Genomic DNA, 22,777 nt, shown 5'->3' on the forward strand with positions numbered 1-22,777 from the left:
GAGCCCCGGAAAGGCAGGAAATAGGCAAATAAGAGGGAGACAGGGAAGCAGATCGGGTCTCCAGGGATGAGCAGAAAGTGGGAGAGGAGGAGGAGGGAGAACGGGTGGAGGGATGGGCGGAGATAAAGGGAGCAACGTCTGCAGGGCCGGGAGCTCAGCGACAGGCGAGAGGGAGGGAAGCGGAAATTTAAAAGTGAAGATGCAGATAACGCAGCCTGGAGACGGGAACCCGGGTGGGGGTGGGAGGAGAGTGGTGCGGTGATGGGGGCGGGAATGGGCGGGCAGAAAGGGGGGCGGGTGCTGTGGCCCCCGGGATCCGAGGTGAGGCTGGGTACCCCGCCCCATCTCTGTTTGCTGAGAGTCAGGGAGGCGGAAAAGAATTGCGCTCCTGACCCCTTTCAGAGCGTGAGGCCCAGGCCCATCCCCCTCGCGTCTCCCGGGTTGTGGGGCGCGGGGGGCTGCCGGGTGCGCTTGGCTGCGGCGCCGCGCGTTGGAGACTTTATTGCGATGGGGCGATAAGAGGGGCGGGGGCGGGGTCCCGGGGGCTGAAGCTGCAGCGCTTTAATTAAAACGGAAATTGCGGCCCCTGCCCGTACGGGGGGCCGGAGGGTTCCAGGCAGCCTGGTAACTGGGAGAATCGCTCCAGGACCCCCTCCGTCTCCGCCACACCCGGTCAGCCCCCTCCTGCCAGGCCCAGCCAGACCCCGCGCCGTCTTCTCCCTGTCACCCACGGTCGCCTCGGGCGGGGATCGGTGCCCCGGAGCGCAAAGCCTGACGCGTCCCCCCTCTCTCACTGCCCCCCCCGCCCCCCACCGCCCAGTCCCTGGCGGCGATGAGACAGAGCGGCGCCTCCCAGCCCCTGCTGATCAACATGTACCTGCCAGGTACCAGGGACCGGCCCGGGGCTGAAGGCACCAGGACCCGGGGCCGGAAGTCTGGGCTAGGACGTGGGAAGGGGATGCTGTGGTCCAAGGGAAGGGGGAGCGGTCCAAAGACTAGGATTGCTGAAAGGACTTAACTATGAAGGGCGCTGGGGGACCTTAAAGGCAGATAGAGAGCCTTGGGGTTTTAGTGTGAGGTCAGGAAGATTCGAAGTGAACAGACTGGGAACCTGGGAGGCCGAGAGCACTAGTTCAGGTGTTGAAAGAGCCTGGTGGAGGGAGCGCGGGCCTTCGGTGTGGCGGGGGCCTCAGTGCGCGCGCGGTGCTCAGAGGCTGTGGTTTGCCGCCCTCGTGGCTTCTCACCTTAGTGCTTCGAGCGTTCCCACCGTCCCAGTCTCCCTTCCTCTCCGATGGGCTCCGGGAGCTCCGGCTCGGCTGGCGCCGTCCCCGCTCAGCTTTATAAGGCTCCCGCCGGCCCGTTCCGAAAGCGGATTTCCTTTTTCCTGGACGCGTTTCCTGACTTGGGCATTATGGAGGGGCTCCGCGCGGCGCGCGTTCCGGCAAGGCTCCGGGAGGAGGAGCTGGGTGGCTGGGCTCCCAACCTCGCGCCAGGGAACCAAAGCACCCTCCTGGAGCCTTAGCCCTTTCGGTCAAGCTCTTGTCTGCCTGTTTTCTCCTGCTGCCACAGATCCCGTCGGAGACGGTCTCTTCAAGGAAGGAAAGAGCCCGGGATGGGGGCCGCTGAGCCCCGCGGTACAGAAAGGTGAGCTGGCCAGCGGACTTGGTGGTTGTTGGGGGAGGGGCGCAAGGACAATGATAGGGGTCGGCACACTCCCCAGAAGGAGGGGCAACACTACCACCCGAACAGGAGTGGAATTGATGTGCAATGCCCTGCTCTGGGAAACCGAGGGTCCTGGAACGATTGTGGGGAGGTTCAGGAGCAATATTCACTTGGCCATTGACTCCTGCATCTTTCCAGTGCCAGGGCTGCACTTGCAGGTCAGACCAGATGGAAAGGATACTGATCCCTGGCCTCTTTCCTCTCCGAATGGTTTTCCTGCTGTGGGTCCGGGGCTGAGGGGTTTAGCCTCCTTTCCTTGCTGGGAGCAGGAGCGCCAGGCCATGGCACTGCCGGCATGGAGACTCAGATAATTACTCCTTGACCACTCCAGGCTGCGTCACTACTAGCACCGAGGCCAGCGCCTGCCTGCCTCACTAGCCCGTGCCTATTTGGTTCTGCAGGCCAAGTCCCCTAGGCCAGTTCAGTTGATTCCCAGATTCACCACTGCCGCTGGTGAAGTCGCTAAATCCCCTTTGGCTTTGCTTTGTAGATCACTCAGCCTGGCTGGCCCTACAGGCAAAGCCTCCCATAGATCTCTTTAAGTTACAGTTACCACAAAACATGATTGGCAGTGGCTTTATCCAAAATGGAACACAACTCCCAACAGGAATGGGGTTCCAAGCTTCCAATGTAGCTCTGCCTAGGTGCTAGCTACACACTTTGACCCAAACCTTCCCTTGCTTCTGACCCTAAAGCTTTTGACCCGGAGTCAGGCAGGTACTTGCTGGGCTGGTGTGGAGAGATTGGGGTTGAAATTACGGTGGAGGGCAGCTTCTGGGTTCTAAGCAGATCATTAATAAAGGAAGAGAGGTTCACCAGGCTCAATTTGGAGAAATAATCAACTTAAAGGAAAACCCATTTTATTCTAAAAGAGAGTGGAGGAGCTAATTGTATCAAGATTTTTCTCTGAATTGTCTAAGGCTCCAAAACGGGGGAACGGGAATTTTGGGGGCGGCTCATTCTCTCCTCCTTCTCATCTCCCGGAAAAACTTCCTTGCTGCTCCCAGCAACCCCGAAATCAGGACGGGGCCGAAGAGCCTGGAGATGGGCCAAACGAGGAGGCAGGGAGCCAAGCAGAGAGGCTTCCCGGTCTCAGCCCTCAGAGCTCAGCGTCAGGGCCCCAAGGCAGTATGACACCCTCAAACGCCCGGAATCCCGCCTGTTCCGAACGAAGAGGCGGAACCCGCCGCGCTCTGCGCACCCGACCGTGGTGGAGGTGGGGAGCCTGCAGAGTCTGTCCCCCTCTCACACATAGCTGGGGGGGGGGTGTCACTACCCCCATTCCTGTCTGACATGGCACCACAAGGAAGCCAGCCACCACCTCTTCTCCGCCTCAGGGGGGAGGTCCAAATGTATACCTTTCAGGGCTGGGCCTTGTGCAGTGGTTGGAGTGGTCCTGATCCATGCCTGCCTCTTCCCTCTGGATCTCTGGGCATGTTCCGGCTGGAATGTGGCAGTCCAACACATGTGCAGGCTCCTCTTTGCGATTGTGCAGGCTCTGCCCTGAATAAGGACGTCCCGCATCAGGGGCTGATATCCCACCCTCGCTCACCTCAGAGAGCCGTGTGCCTTGGTGGGCCTGCTTCCACACGAGGCGATGTAATTCTCACAAAGCCAGGCGCCCACGGGGCTGCGTCCTAAGGCGGATCCATGTTTTCATTGTGCAAAAGGGCAGTAAAGGCTAAAAACTGCTCTGCTCGGCCCCTCCCTGGCCAGCCTCTCCACCTGCTCCCAGCTACCCTGCTGGAGTGTCCTTTCCCTTCCCGACACCCGTTCCCGCCAGGCTGAGTGGGTCTCCCGCCTAGCCTCTTCCTGCACGTCCAGCCTCCCCCATCCCAGGAGCCTGTCTGACTACGCCCCTCCCTACAGGCAGCGGGCAGATCCAGCTGTGGCAGTTTCTGCTGGAACTGCTCGCTGACCGCGCGAACGCCGGCTGCATCGCGTGGGAGGGTGGCCACGGCGAGTTCAAGCTCACCGATCCAGACGAGGTGGCGCGGCGCTGGGGCGAGCGCAAGAGCAAGCCCAACATGAACTATGACAAGCTGAGCCGCGCGCTGCGCTACTACTACGACAAGAACATCATGAGCAAGGTGCACGGCAAACGGTACGCTTACCGCTTCGACTTCCAGGGCCTGGCCCAGGCCTGCCAGCCGCCGCCCGCGCACGCCCACGCCGCCGCCGCCGCTGCAGCCGCAGCAGCTGCCGCCCAAGACGGTGCGCTCTACAAGCTGCCGGCCGGCCTCGCCCCGCTGCCCTTCCCCGGCCTCTCCAAACTCAACCTCATGGCCGCCTCGGCCGGCGTCGCGCCAGCCGGCTTCTCCTACTGGCCGGGTCCGGGCCCCGCCGCCACCGCCGCCGCCACCGCTGCGCTCTATCCCAGCCCCGGCTTGCAGCCCCCGCCCGGGCCGTTCGGCACCGTAGCCGCCGCCTCGCACTTGGGGAGCCATTATCACTAGACGGGGCGGCCGGGTGCTGTGTGGCCTCTCCCGACACCCAGAGCCTCGCTCAGAACCATCCACGTCCCTGGGAAGGGGCGTGGAGCCTCTCCCACCTTCCCTTCAACTTCAGATTTTACTCTACTGCCGCACCCAGCCTCTTGGGAAGGGACCTGAAGCCTCCTCTTCTAACACTGCGTTTGCCCCCACTCCCGCTTTATCCCCCAACCCCCTGGGGAGGGTGACTGGCGCCTCCCCTTTTCTTCTAAGTTCCGCCTTCCTCCAGGCCGGAGATCCCTGAAGGGAGCTCCCGGACTTCCCCTGGCTTTGCCTCCTCTCCACTGGGACTCTGCCCTGGCTCCTTGAAGTCCCCTCCATCATGACCCCTGCCTTTCTAATTCCAAATCTTTCCTCATTTTTTCTCCTCTTCACCGAGCTGCCCATCCCAGTACGGCGGAGGGCTGCACCCACCATCTGCTCTCCAGCTCCCCCTCACTCCCTCACCTCAGCGGGCTTGGTGAGGGTCACTGTCTCCCTAGGACGCACCGAGGTAGCTTCTGGCCCGCTTGCTCCAGCCCCCACCGCCCCACAGGACAGCCCAGTGTGTTTCTATTCCCTTCCAGACCCATTAAAGCTCCCAAGTTCCCCAATGCCTCTCTCTCTGTTCTTTGCTGCACCAGAACCTTTTCTCAAGTGGGAAAGGAGATGCCCAGCTCAGGCCTGAGCAGAAAGGCCTACCAAGGGAGTTCGAGAGAATGATGGCAAAGCAGGCTTGGGTGCTACTGGAAGGGAGCAAGGAGCCCCTGGTAGGTGGGATCAGCCTAAGACAGGAACCCTCCTTCCACCTGGCCCCCTCGTCCCCGCCCCAGCCTGCCTCACCCTGTCTTGCACCTGCCCCGTCACCCCACCCCACCCCAACTTCCATATCCACACACACTCCGGCATCTCACCTTCCCCATCTCACCCATCCTTCCACCTGCCCCCCATCTCATCACTACCTCCATCCCACCTATCCCATCTTCACACTATCTCAACCTTTCCTCGGTCACTCCATTTCATCCCTTCCTCCACCTCCGCTCCGCTTCCATTCCCACGTCAACTTTCTCTCTCACCCTCACTCACAAACGGCCCCTTGCCCCAGCATCGCCAACGCTATCTTTTCTCTGCATCATTTTCAGTAGGGAACACTCAGGTCTTTCGCGCTGGCCGGTGCCAACAGTGGTTAGCTGCGACACCCTCCTTCTCGCGGGCGGCGCGCGCCCTCTGCTGGCCGAAGGAGGGTAAGCCAGGTTTTGCTGCTAAATCCGGGAAGGCTTTGATGGGCTGCGTGGTGGAAGCTCAGGTGTCTCATCCGACCAAGGGCCAGATGGAGATCCCCGGTGCTTCCAGGTCCCCTTTGGTCTACATAGAGGAGGAAGAAATGGGCAGGCCTGGCCATGCATCCTTCAGGAAATCTAGGAAGTGGGTTAAATTCTGGCCAGGCCCCTTTCCTCACACCTGGAGGCCCTTCTGAATACTGCCTCAACAGGCGCGATGGTCCTTAAGCTGGCTCCTTGTCTTTTGTAAACCCATTTGCAGGAAAACTGCCTTAAACTCGTTCCCTTAGATGGAAACAACCTCAGGGAAGGTGTCAGAAGTGAGAGCACCAACTTTGAGCTGCACAACAGGGCAAGCCTCTTGCTCCTGTTCTCCATGGTCCTAGTATTTCTTTCTCAAGGTTCCTTGCTGGTTGGTGGGAAAATGCCCTGGGTTCCCACAGCGCAGTTGAGGAGGTTTCCCTGTACTCTGTGGTCAGAGAAGGAAGGGGGAATGAAGGTGGAAGTCAAGATGATTAAGTTCAGGGAGGGCCTGAATGCCCTTTCCCAAAGAGTTGATAAATTCATCAAAGTTCACCTAGGGAAAGAGTCTCTATCCCTTTTCATTTTATTTGGATAAAGAATGTAATCAAACTTGGGAAAAAAATCACCTAGTTCTATTATACAGAGACCACTATTCATAACTCTGTCATAATCTCCTTCCTGTTCTCTATGCCTTTTAGAATGTAATGGTACCCTGCTTTAGTCACCTAACATGCTGGCAAAAGCATGTTCCATGTCATTATGCCCTATGGACCTCATGGGGTAGAAGGGTGGACTTGTGTATTCCACAGAGCAGGTGAGCCAGTCTGGCCTGTGGAGAGCCTCAGGGCCTTTCTGCAGGAAGCTAGAATGTGGAAGGAGTGCACTGGGAAGACAACCAGGATCCAGAATGATCCTGGCTGCTAAGAACTGTGGGCTGAATGCAACAAGGGGAAATGTCTAAGGCAAGGACTCCTGCCCTTAGATTTGTAAATGGCAGGACAGAGTATGAGTCAGGGCAAGGGTGGGGCTCAGTACGGCCTGTGCGTCAATTAGTGGTGTATTAGTTAACACAACCTTAAATGGGAACCTGTAGGTGAGAAACAGAAAAATCATAGTGATCTTAGGATGCGTTGATGGTGCAATAGCACTTAAGATGAAGGAAAGGACACACTTGCTCTAATGATTGTGCCACCAGCACATCATATAGTGTTAGATAACACTTTGAGGAGACCAGAGGGAGAACATACAGGGTAGTGGAACCAGGAGAGGAAGAGGGAGAACTCTGGGAAGCCAACAGTGGAAGTCAAACTAGGGATAAGGGCACAGGAACTATCCTCTATTATGCAAAGAGCTGTGCTGTGGCAGAGGATCTGGATGTGTGTGACCACGGGCAGTAGTGGGACACAAGCTAGGAAGCTGCAGTAAGACAGATGCACCCATTTGATGTTATGAAAATCCTTCTGTCGTGGAGTACGTCAGATGAGGAGTGCTCTGTCACTAGGTTCAGTAGACCCTTCTTGGGAGGCTGAGAGGCGAGAAGACTAGGTGACTTCTTTGCCCTTGAGACTCGTGGAGTCCTGTGAGTGGGTAAAGGAGGGATTTCAGGTCTTGCTGGGCAGCTAGAGGAAGGTGTTGTTAGGCTAGAAGGTCTTCTTACCTATGAAATCATGTCCTTAAAGCTCACCCTACCCCTATGTTCTTTCCTACACACAGAGCTAAGCTAAAATAGAGGACTAGGAATCAGAGAACCCAGCTCCAGTCCCAGTTTGGCAACTATTTTGCTGTGTGACCTTCAGATAATCACATTTCTTCTTTGGGATTCCATTCTCCTCTCATTAAAACAATGAGGCTGAACCAGGGGTTTGCAAACTCTGCTCTGTGGAACCTCAGCGGTCACCTAGGTTCTGTGTTCTAAAAAACAAGAGTTGGAAATGTCTGCCCAAAGTGATCTCTAAGGTTGTGTGCAGTTTAGCACCTTACAAATGGATATCCTTTTCTGCAGGCCATCTTGGCTCTGAAGCATCCCTGCAAATGTAGTTTCCAAGCTGTGGGCCACTCTGATCTCAGGATGACTCTACTCCCACCCAAGCCGTGAAGAAGCCACTTATACAACTTCCTGATGATCAAGGTCCCTCCTCATTGACCTTTAATCCCTTTGTCCTTGACCCTCCACTGTATTGATCCCACCATTGCTTTCCTCTCTCAATCCAGTGTCCAGCTCCTCTTGCATCTGGGAAATTCTGAGCCTTTCCTCTATCTTCTCATTCACGTCACTGGTGGAAATATGGCTCATGCCCCAGCCCCTCCCCACCACATGCCTGCGCTAGAGAGTTTACAAAATGTTTTCTATCCATTGTTTTATTGATCCCCTTCAAGTTCAGGGAGAAAGACAGGACAGGGATTGCTTTACTCACTGAAAGGAATCCAAGATGTTAAGACATGTGGCCAAAGTCTCAGGGCCTGTTATAGGATCTGTGTCTTCTGGTCTCTCTCCCAGGCCTTTCCCCGGTATTCTGACCAGTTTCTCCATAGTCCTGAGTATCTCTTGATCACCTTGTTTGTAGGATCGCTCCTCCTGCCCATACCAGGATTACACAGACCTGTATCCCCTTGGATAATTTGTGCTCCATATGACCAAGCTCCTCTTACCTTTGCTTGCAGATGGAATCAGAAGCCTGTCTAGCAGGTGGCATGAGGACATCCATGTCCATACTACCTGCGACCTGCATAGTCACAGAGCAATGATGCCACCTGCAGCACCAAGGCTTATGGAGTACTTTCCATATGTTAGCTCCTGTTACCATAGACAGACATCAGAATGGTCTGCAGTGATGTACTTTTCTCAGGGTCTTTTGCTTTTCTGGCCTTTGTCTTTCCTTCAGCATGTCTTTAAGATGCACTGAACTTCAGCTTGTTCCTCAACCTGTTTATAATTCCTATCAAGTAGATGTGCTGATAATAAAAATGTGCCCTCCCACTCAATGAATTTATTGAACCTGACTCTGTGCCAGACTCTGTCTTAAGTTAATGCTTTATCTATGGTATCTCCTTGGACCTGGCCACAACCTTGCAGGTGGGGTTGGTTATTTCCATTTTCAGATGAGGAAACTGAAGCTTAGAGAAGTTAAGTGGCTGGCCCAGGCTCAAGTCCTCATCTGCATCACCCCATATCCCTCCCTGCTGGGCCTTCTGGGAGAGCCTCTTCCTCAGGTGGGTATGATGCTGCTCATCCATCAGGTTCATGTCTAATTGTCTCATCATCGCAGAAGACACTATATTTGGTTTAAAGGACAAATTGATGGCTTGTCTTGTCAGTGTCTTTAGTTAAGGCCACCCCTTTGATAAAGAACAAATCAGGGACTGTTTTGTTGCCCTGTGGTCTTCTGCAAGCCTTCACTTTCCAAAGTGTGTTCCTACAAGCTTGGAGTAGATCCCTGTACTCTGGGGAGGGGCTGGGGGTCTGAGGGTTCCTTGAATTGACGGCATTTCTTACCTCAGTTTGGTCAGTGAGGTCTCTCCCTGACTCCCCTCTGTCCTGGGATGGTGGGTTTCATGTCTAAAAACAAGTGGTCCAATGTCCTATTTTTTTTTTGAGAATTCTCTCTCATTGGATCCTGTTTGCTGTTTCCTTCTTTCCTTTTTTTGTAAACAAAAGGCAGCATAGCATGATGTTTAGGATCTCTGGGTCTGCAGTTTCTGGGTTTGGGTGTCAGCTCTGTCACCTACCAACTGTGTGAACTCAAGCAACTTACCTTACCTCTTTTTACCTCAATTACCCCATCTGTTAAATGGATATGATAATAGCCAAACCCACTTCATAAGTTTGACAGATTAAATGAGTATATAAGTACTGTGGTACATATATCAGGGTTTCTATTATTAGGCAAACACAAACAACCCAAAAAAAGCAAGCACCTGCCTCTTCCCCCTCTGGTCCCAAACAGATGCCCTCCACATTGTGTTCCTACAAGCTTGGAGTTGGGAACAAGAGGCCACACGTAACTTTTCAGGCCAGTCCAGACCTTGTCCTGGACCCACCTGGTGAGCTTCACCAAGAACAAGCCTCTTGACTGGTTATGGGGCCCCAACCACCATCACACAAATCAGCCTCCTACACTCAGTGCATCCTGCATTTCTTCATGAGTAACTGGCAAATGTACTGAATCCAGAATTGTAGGATCTCAGCTAGTTACCAGCTGTGTGACTTTGGGAACATGTCTACACCATTCAGAGACTTAGTTTTCTCCTCTAAAATGTGGATAATAGTAATTCCATGGTTATCATGTGGCTTAAATAAAAGTAATATTAGCAATAGCAATTCTCATACTTAATAATACTCAAATAATATTCTAATATTATTTTTTTTGATGTAGCAGAAAGAGCAATCCCCACCCCTACCCTACTTACATGCTCCTTACTTTATATAGCAGAGTTGTCACTGGGAAGTGATTGTGATTGTCCAGCCAGGGACTAATTTTCCAGCCCTCCTTGCATCTTGGTGGGAGCCATGTGACTTGTTTTTGCCAACAGAATATGAATGGAAATGATAGTATGTGTTATTCTCATGCCAAAGCATTTAGAAGTGGACGTGCCTCTGTATACTCTCTTATTCTCTTTCTGTCATCTGGATTTGAAAGAGGACTAGTTCCTAAGAGGTGGCGGAGCTACAAAATGGGAGGATCCTGATCCCTAAATCATACAAAAAGAAATCACCCACGAACATGCATTGGGCTATTACATGAAATTTGGAGGGGTTTTTTGGTGCAGCAACTAATATTGCCATAACTAATACTCAAATTACACTTACTCTTTACAATTCTCTGAAATAGACATTATTATAATTTTCCCCAATTAATAGATGAGAAAACAGGCCCAGAAGACTTAAGTTTAAAGTCACACAGTGAGAAGGGCAGAGCAGAATCTGATTTCAGAGGCAGTGAGTTCCATTAACTACTAAGGATGTGAAAGTGGTTCATGCGCTAAAGCCTCCTAGAGGTAACAATAATAAGAGCTAATACTTATTGAGCACTTACATGCAGGGCACTATTTGAATAGCTTTACATTCATTTAATCCTTGTTCCAAGCTTGTAGGAACACATTTAATCTCTGGAGTTGATTCTAGTATTATCCTCATTCTATAGATGAGGAAAACTGAGGCACAAAATGCTAAATAACTTGCTTGGGGTCATTCATAGTGTTGTTACATGGTAGAGATGTGATTCAAACCCTAGTGACCCCAGATTACTCCCTTCCTCAACCCCTTATTCCCTTGTTCATCTCTCAAGGAGGAATGAGCAGATTCTGAGAGGCCCAGGAAGAGGTGGAACTATGCCTAAATCCTGGTGTAACCCAGAACAGGTTCCCAATTCCAGCATTCACCATGGGATGAATAACAGAGGAAGAAATACATTTTAGAGGTGTTATACCCATCTGTGACCTTTGCATTTATCTCAAATGGCATGATAGAGTAGAAGGAGCCCAGATGGACATGGATTCAAACCCAACTTCTGTCTAATCCCTGTGGGACTGATAAAGCTACTTACTCTCTCTGAGCCTCAGTGGCCTCATTTATAAAATGGAGGTACTGATTATACCCACCTCATGGGTTTGCTGCAAGGGCAGAGCCTAATGAATCCAGCACAGAGGGCTGCTCCAGAGTGTTGTTCCCCCAAGCACTGACCACCGCAGAACAGAGACCTGCTATGCAAACTCAAACCATCTCACACCAGTCTAATCCTCCAAGTCTGCACATCAGTTCTCCTTCCATGAGTCAGAGAAGCCCTTCCTTGAGTTTCTATGAGTTGAGGGTGGGGGAAGTAGCTAAAGGAGGCTACAAGGCCAGACCCTGAGCATAGGGTTCCTTTTTCTGGAAGAGGAGACCAAATTGCTTAGCAACACAGCAGGAGGCTGTCAGGGAGGCTCCAGGCAGGCTGTCCATTTTTATCCTGCAGCATGGAGAGATCTGGGGCAACATTAGATGGGGAGATGAATGGGAAAAGTGAGGCTTTGATGATAACCTCTTTCCTATTCTAATCCCCCTAGACTTTTCCCCTGGTTTTCTGCCTTTGATACACTGAGGCAGAGAGACAAGTTCTAGGGTCCATCTTGCACACACATCGTGCATCGGCCACATCTTTGACTATGTACCTAAGGGCTAGACTCAGGACCAACTTATATGTATAATATGATTTACAGCATACAAAGCACATCCACAGGCATGATTTCACCTGATACTTAATAACAGTCTCTTTAATTCCTATATGACAGATGAGGGGGGAAAAGTCTCAATTTTCCATGGTGAAGAAATAGCAGGGCCAAAATTTGCCACAGGTCTCATGGTATTTCCACTCCATGTTGTAGCATGGATGCTAGTTCAGTATTGGCACACACACGTGTACATGCTATTCCACATCTTCACACTTTGAAGGTTCTTCAAGCCTAGTATCTCAAGAGGCCCCAAGAGGCACCGCTGCCCAGCCCCTGGTCAGATGGTCAGAAAGCAGGTGAGTTGTGGAGGCAGGGGTCAGCTGTTCTTCCCTGTTGGCCCTACCCAGCCTGTAGCTGGGGATCCCTGGAATGGAGAGTCCAAAGAGGCACCTGGCCTGCTGGCGCAAAGGCCTAGACTCAGGAATGTTGCTGTGCTGGGCCAGGCTGGCATAAGTATCTACACACCAGCAGCTGAAGCAAATCCCCTGGCTGGCATTCCAGAGAGAGGCACGTGGGGCCATTGGGGCTGGGGCCTGGCAGCAAGGAGAAAACACATGTCACTCTGGTCACTGGTAGCTCATAGGAGGCCCAGGCCTCCAGGACTCCCCCTACCTTGGGGGCCAGCATATCAGAGCAGCCCAGGGCCCCATTCTGGACTCTGTCTCAGTTTCTTAGTTCGTTTGTCAATATGTCAATATTTATTATAGTCCTGACTACCATAGCAATGGTTGTTACTCCAACAAAATAATATTCTTGTTTCCTATCATAGCCATTTGATAGACACAGAAAATCTGAGATACTTTTTTCCATTTGATAGGTGAGAAAACTGAAATTCAGAGAGTTTGAATAACTGTCTTAGATTAACAGCTAGTCGATAGTAGAGTAGGGTCTCAAACCTCTGACTCCTAGTCTTTTGTTATATACATCACATCATACTGCCTTTAGATGTCAGGGAGGAGAAAGGAGTCCCAGGGGACACTCAGCCACCCCATCCTCAATCCCCAAATCACATATGCCTACGACCATGCAAGCCAACATAGCTCAGCTGGTGTTCCCTGCAGAACAGGCAATTAGAACAATTACTTTGATTAAAGTTTTATCAACTTCCAAAAAATGATTTGAGATACCTACTATACAGCAATACACAAAATAGATTATTCATTTTTAAAAGACAAAAAAGCAGTTGGTAAACTATGAGAAGCCTTCCCATAAGTCAGGGACAAGGCAAGAATGTCTTTTTCACTCCTTCTAACCCTATCATTGCTACCCCAACATTCTACTGGAGGTCCTAGTCAGTGCAATAAGACAAGAAAGGATATATGGTATATGGAAATATTGGAAAGGAAAAGGACAATATTAAAATGTCTTTGCAGACAATATGACTGCCTACTCAGAAAATCTAATGGATTCAACTATAAAACAATTAGAACTAATGAAATTAGTATATCCAGTAAGATATAAGATTAACATACAAAAACTTATGGTTCTACAACTTTGAAAAAATGAGGAAAATAATTGGGAATAACAGATTTACAACAGCAATAAAAATATGGTCCCAGATAAACCTAATAAGAAACATGGGGAATATAAACTAAGAAAACTATAAATCTTCACCAAGGAACCTAAAAAAGAAGACCTGAATAAGTAAGACACTTTAGTGTACTCCTGGGTGGAATGACTAAATATTGCAAAATGTCAAATCTATCCAAATTGATCTATAAAGTTGACAGAGTCCCAATCTAAGTCCCAAAGGAATTTGTTTTATGGAGACTGACAGGCTTGGTTCTAAGACTTTCTGGATTTTAAGAATAACCAAGACAACTTGAATAAAAGAACAATGAGAATACTGCAAACAACAATTACTAAAGGTGTGGTTTGGCCCTGCAATAGTCAAGTAGACCAATGGAACAGAGTAAAGCCTTGAACCAGACCAATATATAATGTGGGAATTTCATAAAAGAGAAAGATGGCATTCACTGGGGAAAAAGGAAGACTGTTCATAGGTTGGTACAACTTGCTATTCATTTTAGAAAAATATATCTCTACTTTTTGCCACATAAAAAAATAAAATCCAAAATAGATTAAAGAATGAAATAAAGACACTATAAAAATACCATAATAGAACAAAACAAAACCTAACCTCCAAACCAGTATAAAAACAGAACATTTAGAAAGAGAAGGGAAATATCAAACATTTAGAAGGAGTTAGTCACCACAGTTGTTTCCAAAAAAATCTATATTTAGTTGTATACTTATTAGCAACCAAAGACAAGCATGGAGACTGTCACTATTTACTGAGACCCTACTACATGCCAGGCACAGTGCCAGTTCTCACTGTTTAAACGATAAGAATAAGTTAATGTAAAAATAAAAATTTCCCATAGCTTTATTATTTGACTAAGGGACATTGGGTCTTCTATAACAGTTATGCAAAAGATAGAGAAGTGTTTTTCAAGTGGTCTTAGAGCATGTACATGTGTGTCCATGCTCTGTGTACATGCACCATACATGTACTGTGTGTGTACACACACATGCTTGCTGGGCTAGATTGGTGTTTAACTTTCCTTGTCTGGCAAGGGACCTAGGGTTTTGGAAATAGCTTGAGGAGGGGGAAGGGAGTGAAGAGACTTTGGAAGTGTGTGTAGATGTGTCTCTCTTTTTCCAGACAGTGCCCTGTCTCCATCTTCCTCCCTCCTCCCTCCCTCCTCCCTCCCTTCCTCCTTCCATCTTTCCTTCCTTCCTCCCTTCCTTCCTTCCCTCCTCCCTTCTTTCCTTCCTTCTTTTTCTTTCATTTTGATTTTCTTTTTTTTAGGTATTAATAATGTAATTTATTATAATCAACTAGAAAACTCAGAAAAGTACTAAGGAGAGGGTAAAACTGATCACTTAAAACCTCTTAGAGAAACCATTAATATTTTAGTAAACATCCTAAAAGTTTTGCTGCTTCCTGGACACATACACACACACACACACACACACACACACACACACACACAGTGAATATATATGTATTAACTGCCTACTGTGTGCCCAGCACAATGCTAGGTGCAGGGAACCTAGCAGTGAGCAAGACAAACCTTTCATTAAGAGGATACAAAATAAATAAATAACAACAACAAAAAAATCAGGCAGGACAAATCCTATGAAGAAAATAAATCAGGAGTATGTGATTGAGAATGGCTGTGGGGCAGGCTGAGAGGAATTCATCAGGAAGTGGTTATTAAGTCAAGATCTGAATGACAGGAAGAGGACAGCTATTTAAAGATCTCTCTTCCTCTTACACAAATGGAACCATGTTATACTGTTCTTAACCTGCTATTCTCACTTTGCCATGGTCATTTTTCATGTCAATAAATATAGATAAATGCATCATTCTTAATGGTCCATCATATCCCAATGAATATTGATTTATCACAATTTACTTCATCTCCTACTGATGTATCCAATTATTTATTATTATAAACAACATTATAATAAGTGTTCTTGTGTCAGGTCTTTATCACTTACTTCCTTGGAGCAAATTTCTGGGAACATGGTAGCTGGGTCAAAGAACATGCTGTCGTTCATGTTTTGACCCATAGCCAAATAGCACTCCACAAAGACTGAACTAACACACATGTCTACAAAAAGTGAGGGAAAAGCACACATTTCCACATGTTTTTATCATGGTTGGAATTTCCCATTTTTATAATCTTTGTCAGTACATGAGATTCAATCTTCCATTATTACTTTGACTTGAACTTTTTTGGCCAATAGTAAAGTATCTTTTTATGTGTTTATTGGTTATTTTCATTTTTGTGTGAATTACCTCTTCAGAGTTTTAACTATTTTTCTAAGAACAATATATTGTTGCAAATATGTTCTCTCAGCTTGTCACTTGTCTTTCAGTCTTATTTGTGGTTGTTCTTTTTTATTCTCTATTTCTCTAACATTCAAAAGCTTAAATTGAGCTAGAAAACCAATCTTTTCCTTTAAGTCTCTGTATCTCCAAAAAGATGTTCACCCATCCAAGATGCAATAATAAAAATAAAATAATAATAATAAATAACCCATATTTCAAGTATTTTATTTAATATTTGACTACTGTTATGTATTAATTACTATTTTCTAATTATGCAAACAACATATTAATACATTTTTATTATAAAACTTAAACTCCTCAGTTAAGTCAAAAGTCCCCTAGACGACATCAATCTCAGTTTCTTCCCAGAATCACTTATCAAGACTGATGTGTATCTTTCTCAAGCTTCTGTTATTCATTCACACAAATTACAGTTTAGTTTAATTTCTTTTGCTTTTGCATAAATGATATTGTACTGTATGTATAATTCAACTTTCAATGATACTACAGGTTTTGGAGATCTTTCATGTCAGTACATACAGTCCAATTCATCCTTAACTGATTACTACAGTATTCAGTAATTTGGCTGTATCAAAGGTTATTTAACCCCTAACTTAATGATGGATATTTAGGTTGATTCCAATTTATCTCTTTCCAAATGATAATACAATAAAAATATCTTTGTTATATCTCTTTGTGCACATGTTCAAGTATTTCTTTAGGTCAATACTAGAAATTAGAATTCCTGAGTAGAAAGTATGTGCCTTTAAATTTTTAATGGGTATTTTCAAATTGTCTCCTCTAATAAGGCTTTTGTAGTTATTATTCAAATTTTAAAAATCAATTTGGATTTATTTTGGGGTAAAGAATAAGGATGGATTGACCTTTTTCCTTTGTATAAATAACTGCTCAGTTGTAGCAAAATGCTTACTTACTAATCCAACCATTTTCCCAATGGATTTGAAATGGTCCCTTTATCATACATTAAATTCCCATGTGTGCTGGGCTTTAGCCTTGTATTATCTATTATTTCTATTGACATGTTTATTCCTTTATCAGTGCTATATATTTTAGCCACTTTAGCTCTATAACACATTTTAATAGAGAGTAGGACAAGCCTTCCATCATTATTTGTCTTTCTTAGGCTTTTCTTGATATTCTGTGTTTTTCTGGGATAATACACAAATTATTTTTTAAAAGGAGTAAAATGTAGAACGGATGTAAAGAAATACCTCTTTCCCTATTTATATTATTTATCAGCACCCCTCCTTTCTTTTAGGTTGTCATATATAAAAATGCACATTGAGAGAGATTTTATGATTAATGGGCTTGAAGCTAAATATCAATCACAGGAGACAAGGACCAAGGGGTGTAAAGAAATGGTGGTAGAAATCTTAAAAGAGGGTAATAACTACTGTGGGCAATATTTCCTAGTAGAAAGAGAGCTAGGGAGCAGCTAATTGCTAAAGAAATGGTAGGAGGAATCCAGGAAAACGAAAACAAAACATGAAAGCTCAAACTGGATTGGGGGAGTTTTAAGCTAGAAAATAAGAGGTTAAACCTGAATACTGAGGAAAAAAAGGGGGAAGAGGGTGGTGCTGGAGTGAAAAGTCAGCCAGCCAGCCTTCAAGTTCAAAGGAGAGACCACCTCTAAAAAACTTACCAATGTATTAAACTAAGGTTAAAGGAACTTGAACCCTGAGACTGCGCTCTGCAGTTTATCATCCTGTACCCATCATACTGAACTAAAACAATTTTTTTAACTCATATATACACAGTGAATCTGTGTGGGTATAGATGACCTCCTTGTAGGGTGTCTGGCAAGGTGCAGAGAGGGAAGGTAATGGTGTTAATAAAGGTGATTAACCCTTTTTGTCTTGAGGCCACTCACAGCGAATATTGTTTATCATGTATAAAGTGGTCAGAAGTACCACTTAAAGTGGGGCACATGAAGAAGGTCAGGCCCTCATACCTGGTTGCCAGCTGTCCCTGGTCATGGTGGGTGGTTGGAGGGGCTGTTTTGGCAGTCTTTGTTGTAGAAATCTTCCAGAGATGCCCATCTGGATCCCTAAGGCAGAGTCCCAGCGGGCAGAGGCCACAGGATGTCCCCTTGGATACTGCCAGATGCTCTGGTTGCTGGGCACTCTGCCTGGCAGGCAAAGCAGTTACCATGACAACCCCCCCTCCACAAGCCTGAGGATTTCTTCCATTTCTCCATTTCTATTAAGTACCAAGGTATTCCAGGGACAGGCAAACATAGCTCTCAGGACAGAGAGTCCTCTGCCCCAGGAAAGGAGGCAGGGAAGTGGGGGGTGGAAATGTGTCTATGTTATCCCACAAACCTGCATTAGTATAAATGCATACGTACCTACTTCTGGGTTAAAATGTGTGTCTTTGGTTGTCTATCAATGCATGGATCAGCACGCATCATTCAAATGGTTAATCACTGTTTATCTGCCCATTTGCTTTCCTGCTCTCCTCCCCTCTCCCCTGCCCCTATGCTGGGAGAGTCACTCCAGCCCCAGCAAAGGGAAAGTGCTGAGTCATGGCTCCAGCTAGGTTTCTGTCTCCTATCCTCCATCTCCATTCTTACTTCAGCCTCTCTCTCACCCGCATCGGGGTATCTCTAGAACTCGGGGCCCTCTTCACCACCTTCCTCCTCAGCCTGGACTCACTTTCCCAAGGTTCACTTCTAGGCAATAAAAGATGCTTCATTCTGCTTCTGCACTCACTCCCTTCTTACCTTGCCTTCTCAGAAGACTACAATGAGCCCTTCTCCGTACCACTGCCCCCTCCCGGAGAAAATAGTAGTCTGACCAAGTTTGACCCAGGAGGCTAATTCTTCCATGTGTTCATGCTGATCCTCCTCCAGTCCCTCACCCCCTAATCCGATTACGGCAGTATCTCATACCTTGGGGCATGGCAAGGAAAGTGAGATTTAACTTGACACCACGCACAGAGGCTTTTTTCCCTTATTTAAGGTCACCCCAGGTTCCTAGAGGTGCGCGCGCCCGCGTGTGTGTGTCTTGTAAAGGCAGGAAGCTATTCAGGGGTTCAGGCGCAGCCTCTAGAGGTCCCCTAAGGGCGGGATGTCTGGGGGAAGTGTCTCTGTAGGCTCACTGGTCTCTTTCCCACCCCGTTTTGGTTTTCCTAATGCAGGAATTCCAATCAAGTAGTCTCGCTAACTAGTTCCTAATCAGGCGGACCAGGATTCTTTCCCCCGCAAGAGGTGGAAGAGTAGAGAACGGCCCCGCCCTCTCAGTCTGGTTACTATGGCGACAGCCGCCGGGTGACTCAAGTGATCCTCCCTCCCTCCTCCCAAACCAGGAGAGATGACGGCACCGCGCTGACTGCGCCAAATTTCAGCCAATGGGCGGCTGCTCCCGCCTTCCCTTCCGCTAGCTCTTCACCCCCTCCCTACCCCTCGGGAACTCGATTCACAAATCTGGACAGGGGGTTTCCGGCTCCAAGGCCGCGTGGAAGGGCGCTGGGCTGAGGCTGGGTGAGAGTCAAGGTCTGTCCTCCTAGAAGGGCAAGTGAAAGCCGGCATTCCTGGGTTCTCAGGCCAGAGTCCTGTAACTCGCCACCAGAATAGATCACACCCTACTCTCAAATTATCCGGAAAACCTAGTTGAGGCCGAGTCGCAACGCCTCCTGCCTCACCACACCACCCTGCCTAAGCGCACCCGTCAGCACCACGGACAGCGAGCCCGAGTTTCGTCTTTGTAGGACTCGCGCGGGGTTCTCTCTCCGGATCCTTGAGTTCTGGGCAGCCACTAGGGTCAGAGACACTAGTGCTCTATTGAAGCCAAGCCTCGTTGGGCCAATGAAACAGTGAATGGGGCACTTAGCCATGTTGCTAAGAATGGAGAGGGACCAAATAGGGGTCTCAAATTAAACAGTTTCTCTTCTTTCAACCCCGAAGAATGGCTCCCATCTCCCAGGCTGTCTGTGCCCTTAGCTTCCTTAGAGATAAAGGGCCAGTCTGAATCTCAAGCAGGCACGGACCTCCGGAGGCTGCCCTGTGTGGGCGTGTGAAACAGCCCAATGGGTGTGGGAAGCATGTGAGGCAGTCAGGTCCCACCTGAGAGTGGTGAACACAGACTGAGTTAGGCCTGTCTGGACTCTTGATAGGATATATGGTAGGAAGAGATGGAAGAGGTAAAGAAAAGCAACAATAATAACTAGGTAGTTCTGCCTTGATAGAGGAACTTTTGTTGTCCTTATCGTTAAATCTCTAAATGGCCTGGGCATTAATGAGGAGCTAGGTCAGACAAGATGGAGGTGGGGGTGGGGGGTGGGGATTCAGCTTTCTCACCAGGTCTCAATCTTTGGCTACCTCACTTTACTCTCTGTAAAATGGAAGCCAGCGCGGCGGGAGTGGGCGCACGGAAAGAGCAGCAGTTCTCAGAGACTCGACCTTCCCCACTAGGCCCAACTGGGGCCCTCCTGCCCTGCCTAAGGCAGTCCCACTCCCGCTCCCTCCCTCCATGGACCCAAAGAAAGGCCGGCGCAAAACCATCTGCAGGCGCTTCCAGCGCTTTATAGTTCGCTCCGGGACAGACGGACAGACAAACAGTGCGGCCCGCGCCGTCGGCCCGCATCATTGGCACCTTGGATACGGCACCAGGCCCAACCCATTCCCTGGTACCCTCCCGGGAGGACTTCGGTCCGGCCTCGGATCAGCACCTCAGACAGCTCCCGTTCTCCCTCCCCCCTCCCTCCTGAAACAACCAAATAAATTAAAAGGGGAAAAGGGGGAACAAAAACACCTAAGGATAAGAAAGAGGAGGTGCCCCTCCCCAAGGGTAAGAAGAATTTTCTGTCTCCTCCCACCCTTCCGCTGAGGCGCCGCCGCCGGGGTGGCCTCCTAGGTTGATTTTGCTCCAGAACCTCAGCTTACTGAAGCCGGCAACCCCTCCCCCCACAACTCCCGGCATGCAACACGTTGTAAAAGGTAAGGAGAGGAGGTGGGGGTGGGGCAGAGGACCATCCCGGCGGGGTCTGGGCTCCCGGGGCTGCAGTTTCTCGCCGCACCTCAGTCGATTCAAATCAAGAACTAATGCTCCCCGTGGTGTGGGGAAGGTGCATGGGGGTTCAGTAGGGGAAAGAATGCAAGCTGACAATAGGCAGAGTGGGTAAGGCAGACAGGAGGGAAAATGATGACACATGCCAGGAGCGAGGAGAAAGAGAAGAGAAGGGAAGATGGGGACACAGGTTTAGAAAGAGAAACGGGGTGTGAAGGATAGTAAGGTAGGGGCAAAGATGGAGACGTAAATACACACCTAAGAACGGAGAATGGAAGGGCAGAGAGAAAGATGGTTAGGCAGACAGGAAGATGAAGATAGAGGAAGGAGGTGATGAATGGTCAAAACCGAGGGAGATGGACTTACAGACACACCCAGAAGGTAATGGGGGACCCGGGCAGAGATGAGGGCACACACAGAAAGGGTGAGGTTGGGGGTCCCCCTCCCGCACTTACCCCCAACCCCACCCTACACCCAGCAAATCCGGACGCCGCGGCCTCTGGCGTCCTGGCCTCCACCTTCCCCTGCGGGGCAGGGGCGACTCCTCCTCCGGCCACGGCGCGGAGCGGCGGTAACAGTGGCGGCAGCTTGATGATCCCGGGGACTCCGAGTGTGTGTCAGGGCTGGGACGGGGAGCGGACGCGACCCTTGGGTATCCCTAACGGTCCAGATTCATAGTCCAGTGCTTGGTTCCGGTTGCGCAGCTGTCCCTGGCTGCCGAGGAGGAGGCGGCGGCCGCGGGAGTGCCCCCGCTGGGTGGACCTCCGGCGCCGGCTGCGGCCTCGCCCTCGTTCTTGAGGTCTTGAAAGACCTGCGTGAAGAAGTGGGGGTCGGCGTTGAGCCGCAGCATCTGAGGGCTGAGCCGCTGGATGAGGCGCAGGCAGCGTTGCCAGAAGCGCTCCTTGTCGGGCTCCACTAGGAAGGGCTTGAGCGGGTAGGAGATCTCGTTGCCCATGTAGGAGTAGGCGAGGTAGAGGCAGGTGAGGAAGGCGGCCTGCAGCTCTGCAGCCGACGCCAGCTCATCCCCGCGCAGCGACTCGCGGCACAGCAGGTACACGAACACCAGGTTGGCGGGTGTAATGAAGGCTTGGTCTTGCCAGCCCTGCAGCAGCAGTGAGCGGTCCACTCCTCGGAACCAGCCCACTAGCTCGCCAGGGCTCAGCTCCTTGAGGCGGTAGCAGCGTCGGCACACGAAGTCGCCCAGGCAGCGCAGCAGCTCGCCGGTGGACGCCTGCACGATAACCCGCCTCGGCGAGCCGCCAGGCACTGGCGGCACCGTCTGCGGGACTGGGGGCGGCGGCGGTGGCGGCTTTCCCCCTCCAGAGCTGGGTGGCGGGGCTGCAACGCTGCCCCCCGACGGCGGCTCGCAGGTGACGGCAGCCGCCGGCACGGTGGGCACCGGCACAGCCAGGGGTTTGGCGCCGTCGGGGGGATCCCGGCTCTTGCGGAGAAGGTTTTCTCGGTTGCGTTGCTGGACCAAGGGGTCGGGGCCCGTAGACGCCGGCTTGGGCGTCACCTTCTTGCTGCCTTTCTTCTTCTTGGCAGACGCGGCCACCAGGCGCTTCCAGGTGAGAGCCGAGATGAGCACGGACGGCCGCTTGAGCCGGCTCTCGCCTTTGCCGCCCTTGCCTCCTGGCGGCGCCCCGTAGCCCCCCAGCGCCTCGTCCCCGGCGGGCGGCGCCTTCTTCTTCTCCTCGGGCAGCCCGCCGGGCCTCCGGCCTTTGGCCGAGGAGGCGGGGGAAAGAGAGAGCACCGTGCCCATCCTGCAGAGCGAGGCCGGCGCCCGGGCCCCGGCGGGAACCGCGAGCGGCGCCGCTGCCGCCGCCGCCGCTGCTGCAGCCCCCGGGGACCCGGCGGTGGGGGGGGGGCCTTGCCCCGGCCCGGGCGCGGGAACCGGAGGGGGAAGGTGGTTGCTTGGCTGCTCCGCCGCGACTACCCTGAGTCTGAGCTGCGCCAGCTGCAGCGTCAGCCCCACCCCTTGGGCCCCTTCTTTAGCCGCGCCGCGCCCCGCCTCACGCAGCCAATCCTCGCCCGAGCTGCCCTTCTGACCGGCAGCACCTCTGACCAATAGAATCTCTAGTGATGATCTCAAGTCCCGCCCCATCCCCCACCGTCTGTCTCTGGTCCTTTCCCTTCACCAGAAAGGAAAAAGTGGGTGAAGGTGGCATGCCTTCGAGGGGCACTCTCAGGGACAGACCTGAGTGG

At 50.3% G+C, this 22,777-nt stretch overlaps 2 protein-coding genes across 2 annotated transcripts; one reads left to right on the forward strand and one right to left on the reverse strand.

The window, feature by feature from the left end:
* Window positions 1-273: 273 nt before the first annotated feature.
* FEV (FEV transcription factor, ETS family member) lies at window positions 274-4,799 on the forward strand. Its single transcript, XM_073217928.1, has 4 exons — window positions 274-321; window positions 821-947; window positions 1,276-1,644; window positions 3,592-4,799. The coding sequence occupies exons 1-4, from the start codon at window positions 274-276 to the stop codon at window positions 4,176-4,178; spliced, it is 1,131 nt and encodes a 376-aa protein (XP_073074029.1). The 3' UTR covers window positions 4,179-4,799.
* Window positions 4,800-20,068: 15,269 nt separating this feature from the next.
* CDK5R2 (cyclin dependent kinase 5 regulatory subunit 2) lies at window positions 20,069-22,560 on the reverse strand. Its single transcript, XM_017653674.3, has one exon. The coding sequence runs from the start codon at window positions 22,332-22,334 to the stop codon at window positions 21,231-21,233; it is 1,104 nt and encodes a 367-aa protein (XP_017509163.1). The 5' UTR covers window positions 22,335-22,560; the 3' UTR covers window positions 20,069-21,230.
* Window positions 22,561-22,777: the final 217 nt, after the last annotated feature.

This window comes from Manis javanica, chromosome 12, assembly GCF_040802235.1.
Source record: "Manis javanica isolate MJ-LG chromosome 12, MJ_LKY, whole genome shotgun sequence".
Taxonomy (NCBI): domain Eukaryota; kingdom Metazoa; phylum Chordata; class Mammalia; order Pholidota; family Manidae; genus Manis; species Manis javanica.